The sequence below is a fragment of the Equus quagga genome, chromosome 12, assembly GCF_021613505.1.
Source record: "Equus quagga isolate Etosha38 chromosome 12, UCLA_HA_Equagga_1.0, whole genome shotgun sequence".
In the NCBI taxonomy this organism is placed as follows: Eukaryota; Metazoa; Chordata; class Mammalia; order Perissodactyla; family Equidae; genus Equus; species Equus quagga.
Genome location: NC_060278.1, coordinates 69,207,436 through 69,234,000, shown reverse-complemented (window position 1 = coordinate 69,234,000; position 26,565 = coordinate 69,207,436). Strand labels below are relative to the sequence as shown.

The 26,565-nt window shown below is 42.6% G+C and overlaps 2 protein-coding genes and 1 non-coding gene across 4 annotated transcripts in view; 1 reads left to right on the top strand and 2 right to left on the bottom strand.

Annotated features, from left to right (window-relative positions):
* Positions 1-498: 498 nt before the first annotated feature.
* SNX5 (sorting nexin 5) lies at positions 499-25,487 on the bottom strand. The gene is made up of 14 exons (XM_046678473.1): positions 25,376-25,487; positions 25,055-25,137; positions 14,834-14,938; positions 13,459-13,569; positions 12,419-12,540; positions 10,834-10,957; positions 10,041-10,136; positions 8,751-8,856; positions 8,590-8,665; positions 8,278-8,317; positions 8,104-8,190; positions 6,181-6,340; positions 2,668-2,753; positions 499-1,290 (listed from the first exon to the last, which is right to left on the bottom strand). Exons 2-14 carry the CDS (start codon positions 25,103-25,105, stop codon positions 1,240-1,242), a joined length of 1,215 nt encoding a protein of 404 aa, XP_046534429.1. The 5' UTR covers positions 25,106-25,137; positions 25,376-25,487; the 3' UTR covers positions 499-1,239.
* LOC124249275 (small nucleolar RNA SNORD17) lies at positions 19,701-19,937 on the bottom strand. The gene has a single exon (XR_006891340.1). It is a non-coding gene; the product is annotated as a small nucleolar RNA SNORD17 (small nucleolar RNA).
* A 12-nt stretch (positions 25,488-25,499) lies between the features above and the next one.
* MGME1 (mitochondrial genome maintenance exonuclease 1) overlaps positions 25,500-26,565 on the top strand; it is a 16,212-nt gene continuing 15,146 nt past the window's right edge. Inside the window, exon 1 of one of the 2 annotated variants that reach the window (XM_046678475.1) lies at positions 25,500-25,628. The gene's annotated coding sequence lies outside the window, so the exon portion shown is untranslated. Of the gene's footprint in view, positions 25,629-25,743; positions 25,791-26,565 lie in introns of those variants that run through there. The other variant, XM_046678476.1, reaches the window with a different exon arrangement.

Below are 26,565 nucleotides of genomic sequence, written 5' to 3'. Positions count from 1 at the left end.
AGTTAAGTTTCAGCCACCTGTAACTGGCTGGGAGGCAAGACCTCAGCAGCACATCAATATAAGAAAAAACTCCCTGTGGTGTTCAAACACCAATGTTTTGCAATCCTCATACCAGTCACAACCGATTAAAACAAGAACAGAGGCCAACAGCGGTATGTTTCTCAAAGCATCTCCTCAGTAGTTAATTACAAAGGTAAGACGTGAAACTTCAGAGGAGAAAAGCTGGCAGACACCAGTGTTAGGTGCTCAGTCATCACCGATGACAGGACACAGGTATCCCTTCTGAAGACACAGCATCACTTAAGAGAACCATGCTCAGACAGGCAAGCCCAGCGCTGGGGACCTTCTAACAACTGGCCTGTAGGACTCAACAGTGTTAAGACGAGAAGGGGCCAGAAGTCTGGGCAGATACTGAAGCTCTCACCACTGCCCAGGCTTAGCTCAATGGCAGCCCAGGGACCCACTTAACCTTGTTTCCCACAAAAACACTCCATATGGTAGCATGGTTTATTACTTTATTATACATTTTTATAAAACGTCCAAACACACTCATACCCCCACTACCATTAGGGAGGGGCTTCACATCTTAATGCAGACCTGGTGATCTTCTAAAGCAGCCCGTACTGTTTTTATACTCTTAAGATACGCCTCTCCCCTCAAGTATTTATATCCCAACTACAAAAACGGAGCTGCAAAGGGTATATAAAGATAAATGAGATTTTCCTTCTCTTGTTATAGTACAAACACTTCAGGTGACTAGAGAAGCACGAGTAAGAAGGGGGCGAAATCATTTAACTAAGGAACGGAATGTCTATGTTACCTGTAAGAAGCTGAATTACTGGCTGCAATAAAGCAAGTGGTTTGCAGGGACATGGGCACATCAAACAGCAAGACAACGCGTGCCAGGCAATTTGCTTCTACTTGTTTCCAGAAGGCACATGTTTCCTGCACCGTTTCTTAACAATGAAAGACAAATTAGAGGAGAATCCAGTATTTAGATTCTGCCCACTTTGAGGTATTAAATGTATAAGGAAAAGATTAGTTATGTCCAAATAGCATGCAATACAAATATTTTTAAACCAACATGGTTAAGAGTTAAGATTTTTAGAAATCAAAATATTTATTCACAACATGATTTTAAACTAAAGTCGAAGGTAATAAATCTCCCGTGGCAATGATTTAAGTGCAAGTGATGCTGGCTTTCTTCACATTCATGTCCTTCATTCGGAGAAGAGGAGATCAGTTGTTCTTGAACAGGTCAATGCAGCTCTGCAAGAGGGAGACATTGTTCTGGAAGAAAAACAACAAAGCAGAGCAATGAATCGCCGTGGAGTCGAAGACTTCCTATACATCTGTAAGAATTAAATTCACCAACTCAGCTTTTCACAAGTGATTTGAAGCCAACTAAAGCGGGCTGACGCTTTTCTTCATCCAATCACAACTGAGTCACAAACGTAAACCTTTTGCCCCAATTTCCTGTTGGCAAGCTCCTCTCCCTCAGAGGGTGTGGGAGTGCTGCCTGGGGGAGGCTCACCGCTAAAGAGCCAGCGGTCACCCCTCCAGCACCTCCGCCGCCCCCACCCCAGGTGTGTCCCCAACACAGTCATGCCAACTGCACTTACTATGACTTAACCTACGTGCTATATAAATGAGTTGTTCTGTGAAATCAAAGGCCCTGGAAAGACTGGATAAAAAGTTGCTAAAAATTAGTTATGGATGAGATTAACAAAAGATAAATATTCACATAGAACTTTGAACAAATTGCTTTACAAAGTTCTCACTTTTAGAAAACTTACAACACCCAGGACAGTATGGGTACGATTTATATATAAGTCATACTTTACATTCCAATTTGAAAGGTCACACACAGCAGGGCTCTGACTTAATCAAGAGGCAAGTGAGTAAACACACTTGCGCTGTAATCCAAACACACAAATGTTCGAGACCTTCTTGCTTTAGCCAACGTTATGGCCAGTGCCAGCTCCTGCCTCCAACGGCTCCCTGCTGACCAAAGGGCCACCCTGGCTGCCTGGACCAGACGGCACTCTGCAGTACAATCCTGGCTCCACCCAGGAGCCACCCACCCAAAGGGCCATGCCCAGAAATTCTGAGTGAATGGGTCTGGCTTCCAAAATTCTTTTAAAAGCTCCCTAATAGATTCTAATGTGCACCCAACATTGAGAACCACTGTTCTCTACCTTTTCTGCGCTAAATTAAATTACAGATATTAACTACATAAGGAAGTTTTTCTTCCTTTCTAAGCCAAAAAGTAATTAGTATCAGAAGACACTTAGCAAACTATTTATTTTGAAAAAGGTTTTCCATGAAAATTCCACATAATGAAGAGCTTATAAAGGGTATGATGGATGCATTCACAAATTATTAGAACAGGTTCTCCAGAGTGTGGCCCACAAGAATTTTGAGGAAGGCAGGGTAGCCACCATCAAGAGAGCTCTGTTCTTGTCAAAAGCAGTATTTCATCAAGACATTATGGATTTTCAGTTAGCAGTGGAAAAAATACTTCAACAAATGGCTCTCACCTACAATAAAGGGGATTAAAGCCACAAAGCAAACCCCACCTGCCTGATGAAAGTGGGATCGTGAATTGGGAAATAACTAGAAAAAAACCCAAAAAAGCTGTTGGCTTGCTTTGAAGAAAACACTTACCCTGGCATGCTTTATTTCCAGTTCAGACATTTCAATTAGATTCTTTCTAAATGCTGCCACTCTCTTTCTTTTGAAGTTGACTAGTTCTACAAAAGAAAGTTTACCAAGAAAAGTTGAAAATTTTCATCTTTAACTTCCAAATACCATTCTTACAAATAAATGATCTCTGAAGCTCTGATGTACCACCATATTTTTACTATCGCTGCAATTGGGACACATACCAGACATTTTGGGGACACCACAGTGATGTGCTTGCCATTGTCTTCACGTGAGCACTGAAATTTGGAGAATGGCCACTGACTACTTGGAGAATTCTGAACTGGGCAGCCTCACCCTTAACCTCTAGGCATCAACACCTGGAGAGAGGGCTGGGGAGATGTGAGCCACCAATGGCACCACTGTGCCTGCGCCAATGGCTTCTTTGGTTTTGTTTTTTTAATGTATTATTTTTAAACTTTGAAAACTGTTACTCTCATGTTCAGACAGCTTTTTGGTAGATACAATCTGTAGGACATGCTACCTTTACAGTTATCCTTTCCTTTCCTACTGCCACTGTCAGAATTCAGTATTAATACCCTATTAGAAATTAGGGTAAACCAAAAGTATGTACTTACTCCCTTCTACACTTTCAAAACTTGGTGAACTGAAGCTCTCTGCCTTGCAGCTTTCACCATCACATCACTCCTTTGGTCACAACCCTCCCTAGTTCAAGCTGGTACTCCAAGGTACTCAGGAACAAACTCACCCTCCTGTATCATTACAAGTACACAGCACTGTCCAGCAGAAATATAACACAAGCAGCCACACTAACAAGTAAAAACTCGCAAAAGATTTTTATAGTAACGTGTTAATGACAATACCTTGAATATACGAGGTTAAATAGGTCTTCCCAGGTGTCAAGATAAACTCGCCTCCTCCCTCTCGGCCTTGTTCCTCAGGACCAGGACTCAATGCTAACCCACCTATCTCCAACCACACCATTGTTTGTACTATGTTCATTCAACTGATTAATCAGTTCAGCCACAAATCTTAGAAGGAATTTGGACCAACAGCAGACAGGCTAAGACTCACTCATCTCAGCATTCTACAGAATGCTCTACTTTTAAATATCATACACCCAGGCTTACATATTGAATAAAGAAGATAAAATCTAACACAGGAACAAACTTTAGGCAATAAGGACAGGCAGGCCTACACTGGCACCATTTTAAAGCTTTGTGGTTTTTCTTTAATCTCCTCTAAAAGTGTCAAAGCCACTAAACTCTGGCCTACATAATAACCTAAGATTTCCACTCAGTTAATTATGAACTGTGTTTTCCTTATAAATTTAAATTAGGCGTTACAAAAGGGCAAGATTTTAAGAATATGGAAGCAAGGAGGTGCTTTCTTTGAAAGAATCCAAGACAGCCACGTGAGCATGTCTGCATGCCATTTGCAAAGTTTTCATAGAGAGAAGCTGTCTCTTACAGTTAAGGCATGATAATCCTGAACAGAAATGAGCTGAGACAAAGGAACAGACCTCTGTGCACTGCTATTATCAGGACATTTCCAGATATGCCTACATTTCGGAACTACAGAGTTCTGAGAAAACAAAGTCTTAAAATGAGATAAGGATTTCTCATGGAAACTGAGTTTTGAGGGGGTGGAGGAACATTCTGAGGGTCAATCAAGTACAGAGTCCTACCATTACATTCACATTCCAGAGGAGTCTTTTTTTTTTTTTTAAAGATTGGCACCTGGGCTAACAACTGTTGCCAATCTTCCCCCCTTTTTCTTTCCTGCTTTATTTCCCACCACCCCGCCCCACCCCGGTACATAGTTGTATATCCTAGTTGCAGGTCCCTCTAGTTGTGGGATGCCGCCTCAAGGTGGCCTGATGAGCGGTGCCATGTCCACGCCCAGCAACCGAACCCTGGGATACCGCAGTGGAGCACGCGAACTTAACCACTCGGCCACGGAGCCGCCCCCCGGAGGAGTCTTTACACTTTATGCTCTGGCATGTTCTATGGCCCCTGAGAACTAGAGGGCAGTGAGCTCCCCCAAGGAAAAGACTACATATCACACTGATATTTAATGGAAATGGCACACCATCTCCCAATACACTTAAGCTATATTAAAAAGCCTCCTACTCTGGAATGGGGGAAGGCAAGAAAGAACCCTGCGGATAGGGACTGGAACTGAATCATCATTATGGACGCCTGATTCCTCAAGCGTGTGTGTTTAGCTATGTGTATGTGCATATACTCCTACTTTTCCTGGAAGGCAGCTGAAGGGCCTAGAAGCAGAGACACCCCAGGAGCAATGAGCACACTTAGCACCCAAATCTTGTTACTATTCTGTAAGTAAAAAGAACTTGGAAGAAATGGTGATTTCGAGGGCTAGAGGAGAAAGGTGTAAGGTTAGCATAAAACTAATTGCGCAAAACAAAGGGACCACCAAAGGGACATGCCAACTTAAAGGTCTTCCCACTGGCTAAGTCTGGTCAATTTGAGCACCAAAATAACTTAGTACAATGAATTTTAACACTATTTTCAAAGATAGGAGTCCGTGACTCTAACACAGATGACAAAGAAGGACATGTGGGAAAGGGAAGGCTTGTGCTTAAAGGATAATGCCAAGTGCTAACTTGGAAAGTGAAAGAGAGAACTGCAGGAGGCAAAAACCACCTTCCTGCAACCACCAGGGCAAAGGCTGGCTCAGGCAAGAATCAGCAACACAGGCTGAATTTGGGGAGGAAGTGTGATCAGGAGTAGGATATATACATGGTCTTAAATTGTCTCTTCAGACTAATTAGTGGCACGGGAAAAAAAGTATTAGGTACACACTGGAGAGAATTGGACAACACTGAATGAGTAATCAAAATTAACACCACAAATAAAGGAAAGATGAACACAACACACCCACAGATGCGATACCCTAAGAAGATGGATTATTTATGTAGCATTCTGTTGGAAATGCATAATCAGAATCTAACCATGAGGAAACAGACTAACTGAAAAGTGAGGAACATTCTATTTGCAAGAAGTTGTTATTACGGTCTTCAAAAAGGCAAACGTCACTGGAAAAAGAAAAAAAGGCGGCTGCAAAGGGTTCCTTCTAAATTAAAGGAGACTTAAGAGCTATGATATCTATACACAATCCTAGTCTGTAGGACATTACTGGGACAACAAAATGAGAATACAGACAGTAGGTTGTATCGTATCAAAGTTCACCACAGTTGCTAACTGTACTGTAGGGATCTAAGAGATACACACAACAAAAATTTTAGGGATAAAAGGACCACGGTGTGTACACCTTAACCTCAAATGGTTCAAGAACAAAAAGCCAGATGTGTGCATGAACACACACATGTGGGAGCACACGTGCACATGCAAGTGACAAAGGGGCAAACCGGATAGCTAGGAGACTCCAAGGATATATGGGTGTTCCTCGTACTATTTGTGCCACTTCTCTCTGTAAGCTTGAAATTATTTTCAAATAAAAAGCAAAAAGTAAAGAGTAGCTCTGCTCAACCTTCTTTTGCAGATTCAGAAAGCTGTTCAAATTTCTGGCAGCATTCCTGCTGGTGTGCTTCAGCCAACTTGACGTCTCTGCTTTTTAACCGGGCCTTATCCAAGGCTTTGTTTGAGTTCTCATAGTCAATGAGGGCTTTAGTGCGTCTGTATAAGAGATCCTGAAAAGAAAATTAACAGACAGGACATGGTAGTTAAACCTATCCTAAAAAATCTCTAGAGAACAAAACAGGAAGAATAAACATCTAACCTACTCCAAAAAATAGCCCAAGTACCACAGTGCCAGTGCCCTGCCTGAAATGTTGGACCACAAGAATCCAACTAACTCTACCCCTCCCCATTATTCTTATTATTTTTAATCTCAAGATTAGGCTGTGAACAGCAACTCTTACAGCACCGTCGAGAGCTTTTTCAGATTTCTTTATATGGATCAAGAAAAAACCCCCAACAGTGAAGACGAAAAGATTTTTTTTCCTAGTTGATTCAACTATTTTAAGTAATTTCAGCAAGTTAACCACTGTGTATCAGAACACGTACAGTTACTGCTGGGCAAGTCAAGTGAGGCCGTTAGAGCACAGGGGGGCAATGAGGTATGACAGACACATGAGGTTCAATATACAACTATGTCTACTGTTGTGTACACTCAAAAAACTTATGTTTTTTGTCCGCTCTTAAGTCCATTAAAGTAGAGGATGAACTATAACAGATACAGTCTAAACTGTAAAAAAAATATCCAAATATAAGACTAAGGAAACATGAAAGACAAATTAACTACAATAAACCAAACTATGGGGAAAATAATGAATTTCTACTTCCTGATGTTTTCTCCTTAGATATTTGCCTGTGTAATTTTATGTTGCCTGATTTAGTATAATGTACGAAAATAATTGAAACATTTTTGTTCAGGGCAGCGTAGATAGTGAAGGCATGTTTCACTCCCAAAGGTCATCCTGTTTATCACTTAGTCTTGCTTCTGCTAAATAATGCTTTAGGACTCAAAGGCTGCGGTGATAACTGCAATTCAGGAAAAACTCAAACTGAAAAATATTTTCTGCCTCAGAAATGGCCCTTTGGGCTTGAGTTTAGTTATGTCCCACATGTAATAACCTATTATCCCTCAAACTATTATCTGTCTACTCAGCACCATCCCTCCTGATCCCAAGCAATACAAAGGACACAATACAACAAAAAGGCATGTCCCCATGAAAAGATTTCAACCTGGGGCAGGCCCCGGGGCCAAGTGGTTAAGTTCACGCCCTCTGCTTCGGTGGCACAGGGTTTCGTCGGTTTGGATCCTGGGCGTGTATATGGCACTGCTCGTCAAGCCATGCTGAGGCAGCATCCCACGTGCCACAACTAGAAGGACCCACAACTAAAAACACACAACTATGTTCTGGGGGACTTTGGGAGAAAAAGGAAAAACAAAATCTTAAAAAAAAAAAAAAAAATTCAACCTAAAACGGGACTGGAGGATAGGAAATGGAGAATCTCATGCATGTGCCCTCAGAGGGGAATTTAACTGAGAGACTCATTTCCCATAAAACACCTGATTTACAGAAGACCAAGACTCCTCTCTGAACCAATGAACTTACAGCTTGGACTCAGGCTGAACTTCCTACCATGTGTGCTCCTGGACCGCAAATACAGCCCACCACAAGCCCACAACGGACTCATCTGCAGCTTGCTACAGCATAAGTTTCCTGAATCACAATTTCTCTGCTATTTCTGAATAAACCCAATTTCTGTAACTTGAGCTTGCCTCAGTTTATCTCGTTAGGTTGACATATCACTTATACAAACAATCCCGACAAATTCCTATCTTCCTTCATTTTTAACAAAAAGAATACATCACTAACACAAGACCTCTTCTGGGGCACGGCAAGGTGGTCTCGCAGTACTGAGAGTTAAAGAACTCCTGCCTTACCTTTGCAGCCTCTATGTTGAGCATGTAGTATCGAAGGAGTTCTGTCAGCTTTAAATCTTCGTCTGAGGAGACACGACTCTCTACTTTCTATTTAAAAAAGGAAAGGTCACCATCATTAGACAGAATGCTACAGATTATGAAACGTGCTATGAAGACCAACATAAAAGTCCTTACCCTAAGTTTTTCAAAAAGTTCAGCAACCTTCAAGAGGTACCTGAAAATAAACACGTGATTTTGGTTTATCAAAAGGATGATACCACATTTGGTATAGAAGTGCTGAGTCCCTGACAAATGTCCTAGAAGTGTCTGCTACGTTCAGAGGGTGTGTAAGATTTGAGTGCGGGAGACTATCGACTACACTTGATGAGCCTGTACTGAAGAGCGGAACTGAAACTATACAGTCATTACTCATTAGACTTTTCATTACACCACCCAGTGGTTTTCGACTAAGGGATTAGGAGAAATGCTTTTCCAACACAAACTTACTTTTTGATGACGGTGGGCTCTTCTAAAGCCAGGCTATGCAGACAGGCTGCAGTGTGGATATAGTCATCTGCAACATCTGCAGAAACAAGGACAGCCCTTTTTAGAGGAACACAGCTGGTACATTAGCAAAGCTAAGTGGCTAGTGGGCAAATTCTATTTACTTTTATGAGATCTGGTCATTTTGTCAGCTTTTGCACACGAATCCTTGATCCTATTATAATAGTTAATGAGGAAATTCTTCTCTTGCTCAAAGAAGTCATCTACCTCCTAAAAGGGAGAAAAAAAAGAAATTTAAGCAGCACAACTTTTAAGACTATACATATTTTGTATTAGAAGAAACATTAAGGAAATAAGCTTATGCATAACAAGTATAACCTTTACAGACCAAGGAAATACAAACTGACAAGATACCATTTCATATTCAAGATTAGCAAAAATCAAGTGCTGGCAGGATAAGCCAACAGAGAACCATTTTAAAGAGCCATTTAGCAATGCCCAGGAAAACCTGGGGGTGGGGGAGGATGTGGCTGGTTCCAGACTGGGAGGCAATGCTGGCACCTGGTTGGCATGGCCAGGGATGCCAAACATTTTGCAATGCACAAGAACAGGACAGTCTTGTACACTTTACACCAATGAGATAGTCCAAGAGTTTCCAAATTTCTGACAATGCCCTCTCTACTCAGCACCTATATTCTGGGCACCTTACTCAAACCCTCAAGTGGCAAAGGCAGACACCAGATAGTAACTGTTAAGGTAATTTAGTTTTAAGGGGGAGGGAAGTGCGGCTGAGGAGTGAAGAAATAAATAGCACCTGTGAAGGTAATAAGAGATTGTATATTGATTTCATTTGCTAGAACAGCACTATCCAATTCAAATATGTGAACCACACGTGCCATTTAAAAATTTTCTAGTAGTCACATTATACAAAGAAACAGGTGAAATTACTTTTAATATTCTACTTAATTCAGTATATCCAAAACACAAAACACTAGTGAGATATTTTACATTCTTCTCTTGGTATCAAGTCTTTGAAATCTAGTAGGTAAATAAAATTAAAAATTTAATCCCTTAATCGCACCAGCTATCTACATATCAACTGCCGCATGTTACTGGGGATATACCAAAATGGACAGTGTAGTTATGGAGAATGGCATGAAATACTGGTCTTGTAGCTTGTTTTTCTTCTTTTAAAAAGATAATGGAGTAATCTCTCTCCTTACAGAAAAGGAGAAAATAAAGACTTAAGTGTGGGGAGGTTCTTATCCCTTTCTCCTGGGAGTGAACAGGGTATTTTGGGAAAGTAAGTGAAAATCCAATGAGTAGATGAAAACTTCTGAAATTTATTTACATTTCTGAGGTTAATACTACTTGTTTCACAAATCTCTCTTCTGAAGAAATAAAAGGCCATCTATTCACATTAAGAATTTTCTAAAACACTGAAAGCCACTTACCTTAACTCCAGAAAAAAGGACTTCATCAGCACTTTTCACTACACTTTTGAAAAAGCCACCAAACATCTCTTTGGTATTTTTCCGCCTAACACTTAGCTGAAGAGAGAGAATTCCAAAATAAGAGTTTATGGTATGTATATTTTTCTAGGTTCTTTTAAAGACATCCTGAGTATATTCCAAGTAATACTGTTTACTAGTACAGGCATACACATAAGCTAACTTTGAGTCCATCTTAACCACCAGATCTAAAATACTGAATAAAGAGCTAAACCTAAACGCAGGGCATAATTCTAGAAGTGTGGCTTAAGAGGTATTTTGAAAAACTATCTAGGCACCAAGACTCAGGGGCTTTTAAATCCTTGTAGAATTATTGTCCTGTCTATGCTGTTTATCAAACTTCACTGGTTAGAGGACGCTGAGGAAATTCCTAAGTCAGGTCTTACCCTCATATATATTAAGTAACAAGAAACATATTTATTTTTTAAAAAAGCATAGAAGTCTCCTTTCAACAAAAAGCCAAGAAGAAAACAAATGTGGATCAACTGAAGTTCCCTCTAACAATCCCAAACTTAACTGGAGGAGAAAACGAGTTTTTACAAGGGGAGAAAGTTCAAAATCTTTAAGCAATGTTTTATGAAAATCCCTACACTATGGATCTATGTGGAGGGGACAGTGGCATCTAAAAAGGGTTTCCATTGTGTTGGTAAGAAAGTCAGATCTTTAAAAAGTATACTTTTAAGTATAGCTTTGTACATTTTAACTCAATCATTGAAAGGGAACAAAAGTGCCTTACATCCTGATCATATTCCAGGAAAACATGGAAGTTGCGATCTTTACTGAGTATAGGGTGCGAAGAGAGCCGCTGAAGAAAGACTTCGTGGGAGGACACAGTCTTCTTAAAGACAGCAAGATATTCACTGAAAGAGAAGTGCACGGGCATTCACTTCGCACCTCTCAACTAACTGACCGATCCCGACCCCAGTTATCTCATCATTATGCTCATGACACTAAGCAAAATAGCTCAAGTGGACCAAAACATTTTTAGCACAACTTTCTATCTAATTAGGTAAAAAGGCAAGCTGAAAATTTTGCAATCTGTGGAATGAGCTAACCAAAGGGAAACGTGGTATTGTAATGAGTTGACAGAACAAGTCTGTGAAGCCCCAAACCTACATGCAATTCCTGCTAGACACAATCCCTGTATCTAGCAGCCAAAGACCGCTAGTGTCTTTAAAACAATGAACACCCTTTAAATTGGCAGCCATGGACGCAGCATTGAGTCTAACAAGGCTTGGAATTATCAGAAATTATAAAGTGACTGTAACTCAATCTAGAGACTAAAGATCACTCTAAACAACCCAGTGATAGGAACTTGAGCCCGTGGTGCTGATGCTTTATCCTCAGAGCTGAGCATTACAGACACTCAAGTGCATGCTGAATGATTCAGTACCTGGAGGCGTGTGACCGCCAGCCCTACATAATATGGGCTTGGGACAGAGCCCTGAAGAGACCTGCTGAAATGGGCACCGGAATTCCAACACACTGATGGTGAAAGAGGGGCGGGAGCCAAGGTAAACAAGTCCAAAGATGGTTTCAGAACAAACTTCAACGCAACCCCCAACTATGATACAGAATAAAGAATCCTTTTTTATTTGAAATAATTAAATCACAACAGATAGAAGATACGCTTCCTGTGGGCCTGCACTTCTTTCAAACCATGAATGTGGTTATTATTTAGACTTTCTTCGTAACTGCATTCACTGCAATCTAGTTTCAAATATACTTTTAGTAACCAAACTTCAGGGATGAAAGCTTCGTATACTATCCAAAGCCTGAAGAATTACTTATATGGGAAGGGGCCGGCCCTGTGGCCGGGTGGTTAAGATTGCACGCTGTGCTTTGGCAGCCCAGGGTTTCACCAGTTTGGATCCTGGGTGCAGACCTAGCAACGCTCATCACGTCATGCTGAGGCAGCGTCCCACACAGCACAACCAGAAGGACCTACAACTAGAATACGCAACTATGTACTGGGGGGCTTTGGGGAGAAGAAAAGAAAACAAAACGCTAACAAAAAGGATTGGTAAAGATAGGAAGGTTTATTTACTTCTTCACTATGCCAGACCAGGATTCCATAACAAGTACCACCGACCCAGGGAGAACAACTAGTCTACCCAGCGCCACTAGTCTCAGGGAGTCAACGTCTAAAGTACAAAGACCACGCTCCACATTCCACAAGATGCAGTTTTAGAAGACAGCACTAGGCAACTAATTAACTGCTATACTTTTACAAAGTTAGTTATCAGGTTCTTTTCATTTCTGTACATCACCACTTTTCTTCTCCTCAGAAGATTTAAGCCCCATTAAGAAAACCCACTTACGCTTCCAACTCTTGCTTCATCTTGGCAAATTCTTCTTTGGTCATAGACCCTTCACCCTCTCCCAGTTTCTGCATCTTCTCTCGAGGGCCATCAAAGTCAGGCTTTGTAGGAGCAGGTGGAATCTGCAGCAGAGGCAGGAAACTCATGAGCATCCTTGTCCCAGCAGTTGCTGTTCTAGTCGGTGCCTATGCACAGGAGGCAGCTAGTCCAGCAGCTCCTCTCTTAACCATATTCCTTTGGCCATCTAAAAGTGTCCTCCCCACAACTGGGCGCTAACTTTGATATCATTTGTTCAGTTTACCCATTACAGACAATTGGTAGGGTACAAAAGCGTTTATCCTGCTTTAATGTCAGTTTAAAACACATATATTACAATCAATGCTAAAATGAAGCTGATGAAATACCATCAAGATCATATAGGCTCTAGCCTTCAAGAGGAATTTTTAATTCCAGAGGATAATCAAAAGATTCTAATTTTGAATGAACAGAACATTCTTCAACACAAGCATCAGCACTAATTTTGTTTAATTATTTGGCCGGATTCTTCAGTCTGTCTGGCAGGATAAGCCACACTTAATTCTTTAAAACTGGCTAAGTCTCATCCCATAGCCACACATCAGCTCTCAAAGGCTGAGCACAAAGACAAGTGCCTCATCAGTCCTTAAGTCAAGTACAACACTTTTGATAAACCTATTGCATACCATCGCCAATACTGAGGTTTTCCTAGAAATCAATTCTACTTGATGCCTAAAAGAAAATGCCAGAGAAACAACGAACTCAAAAGTATAAGACTCAAATCATGAAAAGGTTTATCCTCGTATGTTGTACAGAATGTAAGACTCTGCTGCATCTCATAGCTGCTAACACTATTCTTATGTATTTTAGACTTTACCAGAAACAGTACATAGTCTAGTTGGCAGATGAAATCACTGTTTTCACAATCCATTATAAAAAGTAGATAAAAGTCTCTTTAAGCAAAAGGAACAGCAAAGTAGAAGAAACAGCTTCAGTAATTATTTGATTTTCCAAAATGCACTTACAATAAGCCCAGCATAGTCTGTAGTTTCAATAAGAGTGTCATGTAGCCACACAAAGTCTTCATGTTGCCTCGTAACAGAAAACTCCGGGCTCTGAAACGCGGGCAGCGTGGTCTGTAGAGAAAGGAGTGAGGAGTTAACTGCTAACCACTTTTAGATAAGTGGAGTGGGTTTCCCCGGCTGCACTATGAGGAAACTCTGAATAAAACATCACATTGAGATCCAGCAAATAAAAAAGCAGCAACACATAATCTCCCTGCCACTAGGAAAGTCATCACGAAAGATTCCACAAGTTTTTTTTTTAAGGAATTCTTTTCACAAAACTCCACCTTTCAGGCCAACTCAAACAGATATAATCGTGTAGTCTTCACGCTGCCTCCTGAGTAACTGAGGTATGCTAAGCAAGCCACCAATGTAGTAAGAGAAAATCACGTGGGGAAGGACCTTATAGACAGCACGGATCTATGCTGGAGGTGGCATACACCAAGAGCTCTAGCATCAAACTGCCTGATTCAAATTGTGCAGTAGCCACGTCCTTTATTTAACTGTGGGCCACGGTTTCCTCACTTGTAAAATGGGGATAATGGAATACCATCATAAGGCTGTTACAGAGCATTCAATGTATTTTTTTTTAAACTAGTGTGGAAGATAAAGGAGGCTGAAAACGTCCCTGGAAGGACCGACTCTGAGAAATTAAAACTTTCCATGTTTTTCAGATTGGCATATTGCTTTTGTCAAATTAAAAATTTGGAGGAAAAAAGTCTTTTGCATCACAAGAAATAGGGGGATGGAGCCAGCCCCATGGCACAGCAGTCAAGGTCGGCACCTTCCACTTTGGCAGCCGGGATTTGCAGGTTCAGATCCCGGGTGCAGACCTACACCACTCATCAGCCATGCTGTGGTGGCAACCCACATATAAAATGGAGGAAGACTGGCACAGATGTTAGCTCAGGGCTAATATTCCTCAGCAAAAAAATTAGCTGGGGTGAAGGCCAGAAACTTAGTAAACATGGGAAAAGCAAGTACTTCCTAGGCATGCAAATTAAAAACAAAAGTGGAAGATTCGAGCTGTGCTGACAGGTGGCTCCACACACATCACTTTGCATGGTTTGCTTCCTCATGGAGTAGAGTTCAAGCCACAATTACATCAGCAATGCCCACAGCCCTAGGGCTCCACCATAGTGGAAAATGCTGAAGCAAGAGCACTCATCTGATGCTCACTACAAGCAAGATAAGGGAAGTTCTCACTTGGCAGCAGTGCTACACTGCAAACAAATAGCAACCATTTCGGTTCAGGGTGTCTCCTTTCACATCCACTGTGAATAACAAGGCTGTAACCCAGCATTGTTTTTATGACTGAAGTCATTCTGTCACTTACCTTGGTGTGCACTGTAAATTTGACCTTATCTCTCTCACTGAGTGCATCAGGTATATCAATCTGAAGCGAGGGATCAATATTCAGGTCCACAGATACAGATCTCAGCTGAAATACAATTTTTTGGGGGGACTATTAGTCTCAAACTCATTTTATTCCTAAAAAAAAGTATTCTTCCAAAAGTGGGAGCTAGTAATTAAAAAGCAGTGTCTACAAGATCATTTAGAACCAAGCCAGTTGAGACATATTCTAAGTTTATTTGAAACTGTGGGGAAACCTGCTCTTAAATGCACAGATGGATCCCAAGTATTCCTGTAATCAGAATGAAGTAACTATATGATTCCACTATCAGGTCCGTTACATTTTCTGTCTACATGAAAAATACATTTAATCAAATACTTAAACTGGACTAAGGCCTGAACTAGATAGAATGAAATCTTGAACTTCCTACATAAATGCCCAAACCAAGAACCTTCAAGAGACATTGATCAGAGTGTAGATCTATCTGAAAGAAGTTTAGAGACCAGGAAAACGCAAAGAAGGCACAGAGAACAGTCATGTGGTATGGGATCCTGGGTGGAAAGGTAAGAAAAATCCAGCTCAAAAGTGGACCTATTTATATTCAGGGACTGTTTTCAAAGAGATGAAAAATCTAGACACAAGACGTGAATTGTAAAAACTAACAAAGATCTTAATTAGCAGAATCCCACCGTGATTACACATAAGTGACAAGTGTGAACACTGTCCTGGAAGCAAAAGTAACTGATTTTGTGAGTTGGAAATTCAGAAGAAAATAACACCCAACTCCATTTTTGACAGTTTAAAAAAGAATTTTGGGGAGAACTGGAACGTTATGAACAAGTGACTAAAAATGGTTTTCCCACTAAATTTAAAGTATGATAAATTCCCTAATTCTTAAAGCAGACAAAGCTGACGGTCAATCTGAGGACCTGCCACAGATGAGGCATAAGAAACTTCATGGGCTAAGCATCTCCCGTCCTCCTGGCCTCTCCTCTTAAACTGTAAGCTAGTACTAAAGTAAAGCTGTCACAACACTGTAGACTACTGAACACAGGGCAAATGCCCAGTGAAGGCTGGAATTAAAAGGATGAGAGACGAGGCAATACTGAGGTATTTCCCTCTAAATCCCTTTGGATTCTTTTCTTCAAAATAAAAAGTTCAAGACGAAGGACTGATGAACTTAAACTTGTGAAACTAGACAACCTAGTTGAATCAGGTATATAAAAAGATTAAACAGAGGCTGGCCTGATGGGGTGGTGGTGAAGTTCGTGCATTCCACTTCAGCAGCCAGAGGTTCGCAGGTTCCGATCCCAGGCGCAGACCCAGCACCGCTCGTCAAGCCATGCTGTGGCGGCATCCCACATGAGACAGCGGAAGACTGGCACAGATGTTAGCTCAGGGCCAAACTTCCTCACACACAAAAAAGTTTTTAATTGCAAAAACCAGAGTTAACCCTACAACAATGGCTTTCCTCTAGGAGATAAGCTTCAAGTTCTGTCACCAGAACATGATTTTAACATCAGATGTTGGTCAAGATCACAATGTAACAGTCCCTCCCATCCCAACCTAAATACTTCTTTTAAATGAATACTTGATGACTTCTATGAACTATTTGCTTATTTGGCTTAATTTCCACATGTCCATTTATGAGATCTCTGCAAACAAAGATAAAGCTTCAAGGTCAAGGATACTTCATTTTATCACAACTGTGACTCTAGCTCCGACTTATTTCTGATAAAAGCTTCCTTCCTTCTGATAATTTACCACTGGGCAAATACAGTTCAAAAAGACCTCAAAATATACACTAAAATCTGATTGTAGAGAATATTCACCACCCCACCTATCTTATGTCGACAGCTGTCAGAGTCAGTACAAGAATAAAGCAGGGCAGGTATAAAAGGGGCAACAGACACGGGTGGAAAGATACGGCAGCCCAAGGGACAAATCTAAGGTGCATTTCCCTGAGCTCAGCAAAAACACCATGTTTCCTGAGACTCCGTTTCCTAAAGAAGTCACAAGTCCTGGTTTCTAGCCATCTCTCAGTTTCTGAACATGCTGACAAATCCATTTTGGTTCACTACAAGCCAAGCAAAATCAGTGAGCCTGAGAGCTCCACAAGGACCACCTTTGGAATCAGGGTTGGAGGATCCAAGGGGAACGTAATCTAGTAAATGGCATTCGTTAAAGCACCAGTCAAAGCTACAAAGGTCTTTACCAGCTGCTTTTCGTTCCAGTGAACAATTATCTTCTGGTTTCACTTCTTTCCCCATACTCCCAACTGTATTGAGGTAACAGTCCAGACTATTTACTATACAACTATCTTCCTTCCTTGTCAGCACAGAAATAGTTTTTCGGTATAAGAGTGCAATGAGGACAAAAAATAATGAAAGCTGATGGAGGTTTTGAAAGACTGCCCTACAACAGGATAATCAAGCACTCAAGCTTCTCCAGCAGTAAGCATTTTTGCCTGGACCTATCACCAGAGGAAGAGTCAACTCAAACAAAAATCCAACCACATGACACGATAGCCCTAACCACCCAAAACCAAAACAACACAACACAAAATATAGACAACATGGAAAAGTCTGCATTTGGGCCTTAAAGAATTGTCTGAAAAGATCTTGGCAAAATTCTGAGCATTCAGGCCATGACCAACTCAGTGGTCCCCATTCACAAGTTAACTGAACTTCCTCACATTGTAGCATACAAACCTCCAGACAATGAAGCAGATAAATCATCAAGGAGTAAAAAGTTGTGAAATGTTTAAAGCTTCAAAGTCAGTGCTGTATCCTCACTCCGGAAGCACCAAGTGTGATTAAAAGCTCAGCATTCCTCCTGCTTAGTCAATAAAACCAACATCCCAGAGCCCCATGCTACTTAGTATTTATATTTATATTCATATATTTAGTACTTGCTAAATAAATCACCAGGATGGAAGGGAAGGAGTGGGTGGCACCCCACCATATACTTCTCTCATAGCCACCTTTATCCCCTATCCTAAATAAGCACCTAGAGTACTACCTTGTCCTACTGGACAAGGGTGAGTCTGACTTGGGCTACAGATGTCAAAATGCCTTGCTAGAATGGCTGTTTAAATCAGTGGGGATTCAGAACCAAGCCCAACCTTATGTATGTATGCTGATTTTTCCATTTCCCAGTTCTCTTAGGTCACTTCTGAGAACCAAATTTAAAACATACCTACTCTCAAAGGATGGAATGTTAAGTTTTAAAACTGACTTTTCATAGATTCCTACTGAAGCCACTGCATCACATACCCAAAGTTTTAGATGGAGTTTCAGTCCCCAACGTAGTTCCCTCCTCCAGATTAATCCTTATAGTAAGGACAGAAGAAAACAAACGGGTAAACAAGCATTGCTTCATTTGGAAAGCAAATTTTTAACTGTTTTTAAGAAATCCGAAAGCTTGGTAAGAGAGTCTAAAAAGGAAAAAAACTGATAGAAAAATTTCTGTGCATTTCCTCACCTGCTCATAAGCCTCCCAGCTGGGGCAGCTGACACTGGCTGCCACACAACTCCACAGGCGCTCTCCCCGCTAAGGACCACTTTTGGTCCGAATCTCACTATGACTCACTTTGCTACAAGACTGAACACAATCTGCAAAACTCCCTCTTCAAGGGGTTTCATGGCTCACAGATGGCAAAGGGCATCTATGTGACTGGACAACACAGAAGGCTAGATTCTGAAATGCAAACCCAAGGTGGGAACAGAGAAGACATATACAGAAGGAAAAAAATGTTGTTACGGTGACTACAGACCTGAGTTTACACAGAGCCATATGGCCAATGTGACAAGACACAACGGGAAGAAATCATCTCCACACTCACACTGATCTGCCAGAATGGGAGCTAGCTGAACAGCAGTTTAAATCGAACCAGTTTTGTACACAATATTAAATAGTCAAATATGCCAGTCTCCACATTGTCAACTTAACTCGGCTGCAAGGAAACTACTATAAACAGGGAAAAAAAATAAAGACTACTTGTATACATTTAAATTACTTCCTAGTGTCCCTTCCCAAAGCAGAAATGCACTTAGCCACACAAGCTGCATTAGTGTGTCTTCCCTTCAAATTGTTTCTTTCGCCTCTCTAAGGATTTTGCTTTGTTATCCTTTACCCCACCGCCCAAAGAACTAAGACCCCTACACCAGGAAGAGGGCCAACATGAGAAGTCATCCATGAATGGTAAGTTGGCAGCATGGAGCCAAAACAGAGGCAAGAAGCTTGCCTTTTTTTGGTCACAGGAAGCAAGAAACAGGGTATATTTCCGCTAGAAAGGTACGCATACCTTGCCTAGTCCAATACTCACTAATGAGGAAATAAATCCAAAAATGTTACGCTACACACTCTATGTATGCATTAATTTCAAAAAACAAGACTCACTGGATACATACTTATGAAACAACATGTATTACTTTGTTACTGTTTCAACTCAACAGGAAAGTGCTCTACAAGAAACTTTAAAGCCATATCCTTTCTCCAAATCCCTTTATTGTACTTGAATTGTTAGTTTTCTTCCATCCTGAAGGTAACTAAAACCTGTTTATCTATATTCTATCCCAGCTTTTCATAGTGGCACTGGTGCATGAAAAACAACTGAATCGACTATAAGCAATATAGGAGCTCTGATTTCACAGGTATTTGTTCTCATCTCCTGCCCCACTCCCCCGACGCGGTTCTCCCCTTCCTATAATTTAGGCCTGCCAATAAATATCTTAGTCCACAAGGACAACAGAACCAAAGACTTCTAGAAAATCTCAGTCTACTAACATAGGTAACAGCTATGGAAGTTAGTCATAAGCTTGAAAAATTAGATAAAGAGCTGCAGCAAGTGATCAGATTTCCACCACTCATCTTGGTGAGATGAGACCCCAAGGGACCCATCCCTGCTGACACCAACCATTCTTACCAGTAGTCCACCAACACACAAGCTGTCCACAGTAGAACACCACAGACTGCCGGGTGTTTGGAGGCTACGTAACCCCGAGTTCCTAGAACAGGAACCGAGGCTTGGAAGAAGATCAGTGCAGCGCACTCAGCGAATGGATAAACTGAATCATCATTTCACAAGGCTGCAAGCCCATTACTAGTCAAATCCCAACACGGAACCAGAAAGAAGTTTAAACTAAATTACTGGTTTAAATAACATTCAATGCAAAAAATCCATCTAGTTACTAGATACTTGGATTATCTTCAAATGAATTAACAAAGCAAGAGTTGAATTATTCGGATGTAAGATCTCCTAGCACAGAAATTCTACTGGAGTCAACACGTCACTGTTAGAGGAAGCAGCTACAACAAATGAAAAACTAATTTCTTACATTCAAGGCTGAAGTCCTTCACTTACTGCCCACTTCCACCAAGCATCCCTCCCAAAAGTTCCCCGGGGTATTAAGTTCACGGCACTCTGCTACAAACTTGACATGTCACACATTACTCATTGTTGATGAGGGTTATTTAAGAACATTCACTGCCTGACCTTTATGATCTACCCAAGATGAAATAGAAACAGGTTTGAGAATAAAAAACAATTTACCTTCACCACCAACAAAGATGACTCAGCAGGATGGATAGAGCTGTCTGAGCTTAAGCCTGTGTCATGTGTTTGAGACACAATTGGCATGAAAGAGAAAAGGATGCCTGCTTCGCGGTGGGATTTCTTCCACTTTGAGTGGGAGGTACTATACATTTCCCAGACCATTCAGACATAAATATTCCACTACCTCATTTTATCACTCAGATATCTGACAGCCACTAGGACAATGTTCCAGCTTTGTACTGCTCTTCATGAAAGACCAAGAGAAAGCTGAAAAGCTGGTGATAGCTGCATTTGTACTCCTCACCATTTACACTGATGGGAATGAAGGCTTAAGGGTCTGCCTAACCAAGTAAACTGTAAACTCTTCAGACAGAAGATGCATACCACAGATTACCATAAGCAGCTATTTCAGAGAAAATTATACTTTTCTCTCCAGACCACATAGCAGCGCCTGAAAAAGTTACATCAAATTCGCAAAAAGAAACAAAAGGGGCAGTGTCAAGCCAAGGACCCAATTTCTCCACGGAGTTCAGTTCAGTCCTTCCTCTACCTCTCAAACTGCAACTTACACACTCCTCCCTGGGTATTTATGGTCATGAAACAGTTGACAAATTCCATGTCCCTCTTTTAGGAGGGATGTCTTCTTAAGAGTAAGTCAATGGCCAACCAGCAAGTAACTAAGTGTTGGAGGTGAAGTAGCAGCTTTTTGGAAGCTAGATCACGCAGAGAAACTTCTCAATTTATACTTTAAAAAATAAGTTTGCCACATTCATGTGAGACACGACATCCTATAGCCATCTTCCTTCACTGTTTCAAAAAGACAGAACTTGCAAAGCTCTGGAATACTTTCCTCAAAATAACTGGGTTCAGTAAAAGTTACGTTGTTTCCCTAAATACTACCTAACTTCATTGCATGTGCCTTTCCCACTGGTTATCTGGAGCATTCAGGGTACTAACCTACGGGACGTATCTTGCCTAACTTTCTCAAGCAATGAGGCCCTGACAACACAGAAAGCAAATTGTTCCAAAAGGAGGATTTTAAGCCAAATTTTACCCCGCAGCACATTTCTCAGTGAGCTTCAACTCTGGGCCACAATGCTTTGCGGGTGCTGTGGCATCAGGGCTTCAGGTTTCCCTTGTCCAAAGTGGGCATGAACTCTAACATAGGAGCCGCCTGGCTGTCTCACTGTAACCCTCAACTGCCGAGAACCCGCTGAGGACAACCACTTTTTGATAGGGTTCCTCAGTATTAGGGGGGAAGCTAATTCCCAATAATTGACCAAAGACAGTCAATTATGCTTATGTTCTATACAGCACGCTATTTTCTTAGAATTTATCAATCACAGACCTGAAAAAACTTGAGACAAACTGGCACACAAGATTAGCCTGTCATACGTTCTGTGTCACCCATAACATCACACCTTTTTAGAAGAGTTTAAACCAGTGATTCTCAACCAAGGGACATTTGAGAACGTCTGCATGTATTTTTGACTGTCACTACTGAAGGGAAAGGAGCTACTGCCACCCAGTAGAGACCAGGTATCTTGCTAAACACTAGACACTGCACACGACAATTCCCCACAACAAAAAATTACCAAGCCCAAAACGCCAACAGTGTGCAGGCTGAGTAATCCTGGTTAAACTAAAGACTACACTAGATGTTAGTCACTTACTAGATCTCACACCAAACGAGAATTTAGATCTCAGAATCTAGAAAATTCTATAATAGCCTCCCTTGGCCATTTCTTCCTACAGTCAAAAAAAAAAAAAAAAGTGAGCAGATCGTGACCTGCTTAAGTAGTATTCACAAATGGGGATCTTAAGACACTGTGTGCAAGTTACTGATCCAGAACTAAGGCTTGGGCAGCTCTGATAAGTCATGCCTCCTGAGTTCAAAAAAGAAAAATGAACCCAAGCAATTAAGTGTAACAGAAAACTTTATAGTCCATAAAAATTAGTGAATTTGGACTTGCTGCAGTAGTGGGCAAAGTTCAGGATTGCTTCTATACTAACAAACTGTAGGACACTTCTATCCAAGCTAGTGAAGAGTACAGTATCCTTAGAGACAACTTCCACACGAGTTAACAAAAAGCTACCTGTAAACCAGAGCACTAATGACTGGCTCTGCGAAGAGAAACCATCCACCCAAAGCCTGTGTAACCACCTAGTCAAACTTAAGGCCAAAGTGTAATAGCACCAGGCTGTAAGGGCTATCATCTAGCCTACGCAAAGCTTTTCCTAGCTGCTCAACTTATTTCAGTCCATTAGCAATTAAAAATCATAAAAAGTCTTGGGAGGCAATCACGAGCCACGTTCAATTTGCCATAGGTTTGCCAGACTAACGGGAACGAGACACATCACCACATTAAGATACACACTGAATCTGTGAGTGGGAACCTATCCACAATGCCCAGCTATTTAAATGACTTTTTGGTAAAACAGAAGGCCTGAGACCTAGAAGGCGCAAAATGACTGAAGACCAGAGTAACTCTTAATTTTTATGGGAACAAGGTTCTGCACAATCTCCAATTATTTCCCTCAACCTACTGAAAACTCTAGACACCGGACAACTTCCATCTATTGGGGGCAGAGGGCGCTAACAGTACTACTTTATCATGAAGATGAGGCCTAATGTTGCTAATACTTCAGTTAACCTTTTCAGGAGCCAGCTTTGGTAAAACCATACTTTTCTAAATTTAAAGATCAAAATACAATCTTTCCTATCAGTAGAAGACTAGTTAAAAATCAAGTTAATCGCGCAACTCTTCCCCTAAACTGCTTTTTGGGAAAAGGGACAAATCCCAACACCCTCAACTAAAGGATGCAACTAAATGCAGTGTCAGGCTGCCAGATACAGGCTAATGCTCCTTCCAGTTTTGCTCAACTAGCCCAAAATAAGTACTGTACAAGGATTCAAAATCCTCAAGAATCAAGTACGTCCCCTACTTTATTAGTGAGTCAAAGCCCCAGGAACGCCTATCCTCATGGAAATTCCAAAGCAAATAATCAAAGTTTAAACTTAAGACATTTTGGTAAAAATGTAAAATATTTCAGTTGACTAACAAAGCTGTACTACAGAAAGAATAGTTTGCCCAAGATCTGGCCTCCTGTGATTTCACTCGTCTCAAACTTCCTTTTGGTGAAAAGTAAAAACCCCCTAGAGAGCTGATCCACAGCACAGTAGTATCAGAGACCAGCAAGCAAAATGCAACCATGCATTAAGGTAATACTTAATTTTTATTATTTCCTTATTTTTGTAATTAAAAAATCAGAAGGAAAATAATTATATATAATCCTTTCCTGTAGCCACTAAAGCCAGGAGGCAGGAAATAGCCTTCACAATCCTACTCAGGTTTTGCTGAAGGATCCGAGTGTTACGCAAATTACTTTAAAAAGCAGCAACGATGTACCGTACTAACAAATAGGAAGGTCGGTTAAAGCAGTTAAGTCCTTCTAAATAGCTGTCTAAAACAGATTCTGGATCAAGCAAAGAAGGTACCAAGAAAAACAAATTTTTAACTGCTATCAAAATTCCTATTCATTTAAACTTCTAGAGAAAACTACCTGGGGAATGTTCTAGAAAGAATAGTAGTCTTGAGTTCCCACTTTCAGTTTTAGTTAAAAAAAAAAAAAACAATTTACTTCTTTCAACTTTCAAAGAATACCCCAACTAAGACCACACCTTCACGCACAACATGGCTTTCTGGTAACTAAGACAGCAATAACACCCTTGTTGGAACAATCCAGCGGCTGGGTGTGAACTTCACTACTTACTGGATGAAAAACAGTCTCCTGAAAGGCACTGCGGATGAAAGGCACCTTTGACTTTTAAATAGATTTAACTTTTTAAGATGACTTCCAGGTTACTTAAATTTGGGCGCGCCTTGTATTTTTACATTACATTTCTTTTCCATTTCCCGTCAGAAAAACTTTCCTGTTGAAGATTCCGCACACAACGTTGTGGCTCACACCACCTCTACGCGTAAGCTGTGAAAGCAATTTAAACGTAAAGGACCAATAAAAGAGCGTAGACTTGTCTCTAAATCTTTAATTGGCTACGGTGACCTGAATTTACTGCATGAGTTACCTTCTAGATCTCAAGGTTTAATCAACACGAGGATAATTTACATAAATATGCAACTTTTAAAAGTAAAAACCAAGTCCAACAAATATTTGAGCACCTACTAAAAGCTGCAGAACTCGAGCAGTGACGCATGTAGCGTTAATAAGGTTGTAAGGATCGTGCTTCAGATGCTGACTTGATGGAACTTCCCCAGTATTTGGGCCAAAAAGTTTTTTCTCAAAGGGGGGAAGGGACAGTTTGAAGGCAACAAAACCAAACTCGGCCGTTTGTTGCATTTACGTGAACTTCCCGTTCACCGTCCAGTCTGCACGAAACCAAGCGAAGTTTTGGTAACTTTTTCCAAGAACAGTCTCAGGTCTCCTGAGACGAGCGCCGGAGGCTCGCCACGCGGCCGCTCGGTGCTGGGCCCCGCGTCCGCGGCTCTCCTCGGGGAGCCCGGGGGCAGCTCTCTGCGCTCGGGGTCCGGCGGGTGCACGAGCAGCCCCAGAGCCCCCGGGGTCGCGGAAGGAATGGGGGGTGCGGGACCGCCTGTCCTGGAGCCTGAGGGCGGGGAGGGCCTCACCTTGCTGCGGTCCTCCTCCTGCTGCTGCAGCAACTCGGGAACCGCGGCCATGGCGACGCGGGCCTCGAGCGGGGGCCGTCTGGCTGCGCGAGGAAAGAAGAGGCTGGGCCGCGGCCGCCGTCAGGGCGCCTCTCAGGGGCGGCTGCGGCCCCGCCTCCGCTAGCCTCCCTGCCCGACGGCGGTGGGAGGCCTCGGGACTCCGCCACCATCCCAGCAGCCCCGGGAAAGGCGAGCGGCACGCCACGTGCTCCCCCAGAGCGGCCTCCCACGTCCCCGCGGCCGTCATCTTGGAGCCGGGCAAAGAAACTACGCGGGGCCTACCCTCGCTCCGGGCCACGCGGAAACCGCCGACCGCAGGGGCACCACGGCGACGCGGAGCTACGAACACTGCCAGCGAGGAGCGTTTCAAGAAAGACTACGCGGTAGCGTGGGGGAATTTATTGCTCAGCCAGAATCCAAGATGGCGGCGAGCTGTGACGTAATAGGATCTCGCGAGAGCGAAAGGGCGCCATTTGAAAGTTCCCGCGCTTCCGCCCGAGGGGAGGGACTCCCCAAGGATCGCCAGTCTATGAAGGTGATCAGAAGCTAGGGGTGGGGCGTGAGCGCCGCAGTGCGTGCTGGGACCGCCGTTCTGGGGCGGGGCCTAACTCGAGCCCAAAGCGCGGGACTAAGGAAAGTAAGGTCCAGGGAGGGTGTTGTCGTTCTGGAAGTTAAGCGAAGCGTGGTGGCTTCTGAGGTACCTACCCCTGCCGTTGGCCGGGCTTCTCTTTAAACCGTCGCTTCCTTAATCCTGACTCCCACCCGAGGGGCCACAGCCGTCCTGTCCTCACCTTGGTTCCACACGCATGGCGGCCCGCGAGGCTGCCTTCTGGGGATCACGGCGGTGGGCCCTGCCGACCGCCGCTTACTGGCTCGGGCCTGACGTGACCCTTCCGAAGCTCGGGTCCGCCGGCTGTTGCATGGGGTCGCAGTAGTACCCACCGGAGAGCGTGCGGGTTGCAGGAGAGGTCTCCGCACGGGATGCCCTGCACGGAACCCGGCGTTCAGGGGTCGGCGGGTAACGGGTGACTGCCCGTAATGGCCGCTGTGCGCGCGCTTTCCGTTTGTTCCCTGTCTCCCTCCCGATGCGTCCTGTCCTGCACGTTGAGTGTTGCGGCGCCTGCCCCAAGTTGTCTGCTCTTCGTCAGTTAAGCGCCAGTCCAGGGCCTGCGTGGTTGGGTTCGCGCGCTTGGCTGCGGGGCCCCGGGTTTCCCGGTTGGGATCCCGGGATCGGACATGGCGCCACTCGTCAGGCCCGGCTGAGGTGGCGTCCCACATGCTACAACTAGAAATGATGCGGGTCGGTGAGCTGAAGAGTCGAAAGAAAGATTTCTTGGACTCTCAAGGTCTGGCAGTAGTGCTCCTTTATTTAGAGAATAGTGTGGAATAGCACGGGGACAGGACCCATGGGCAGTCAGAGCTGCTGCTGCTGCTGCTTGCGGATAGGACCCATGGGCAGTCAGAGCTGCTGC

Excerpts from the sequence above, each read along its gene's own strand:
- SNX5 (XM_046678473.1), bottom strand. The coding sequence starts at position 25,105 with ATGGCCGCGGTTCCCGAGTTGCTGCAGCAGCAGGAGGAGGACCGCAGC. Across the intron at positions 8,666-8,750 it reads AATGACCAGATCTCATAAAA|ATGTTGCAGATGACTATATC; the intron begins GTAAATAGAATT and ends TTGTTTCTGCAG. Across the intron at positions 2,754-6,180 it reads TTCTGAATCTGCAAAAGAAG|AACTAGTCAACTTCAAAAGA; the intron begins GTTGAGCAGAGC and ends TTTCTTTTGTAG.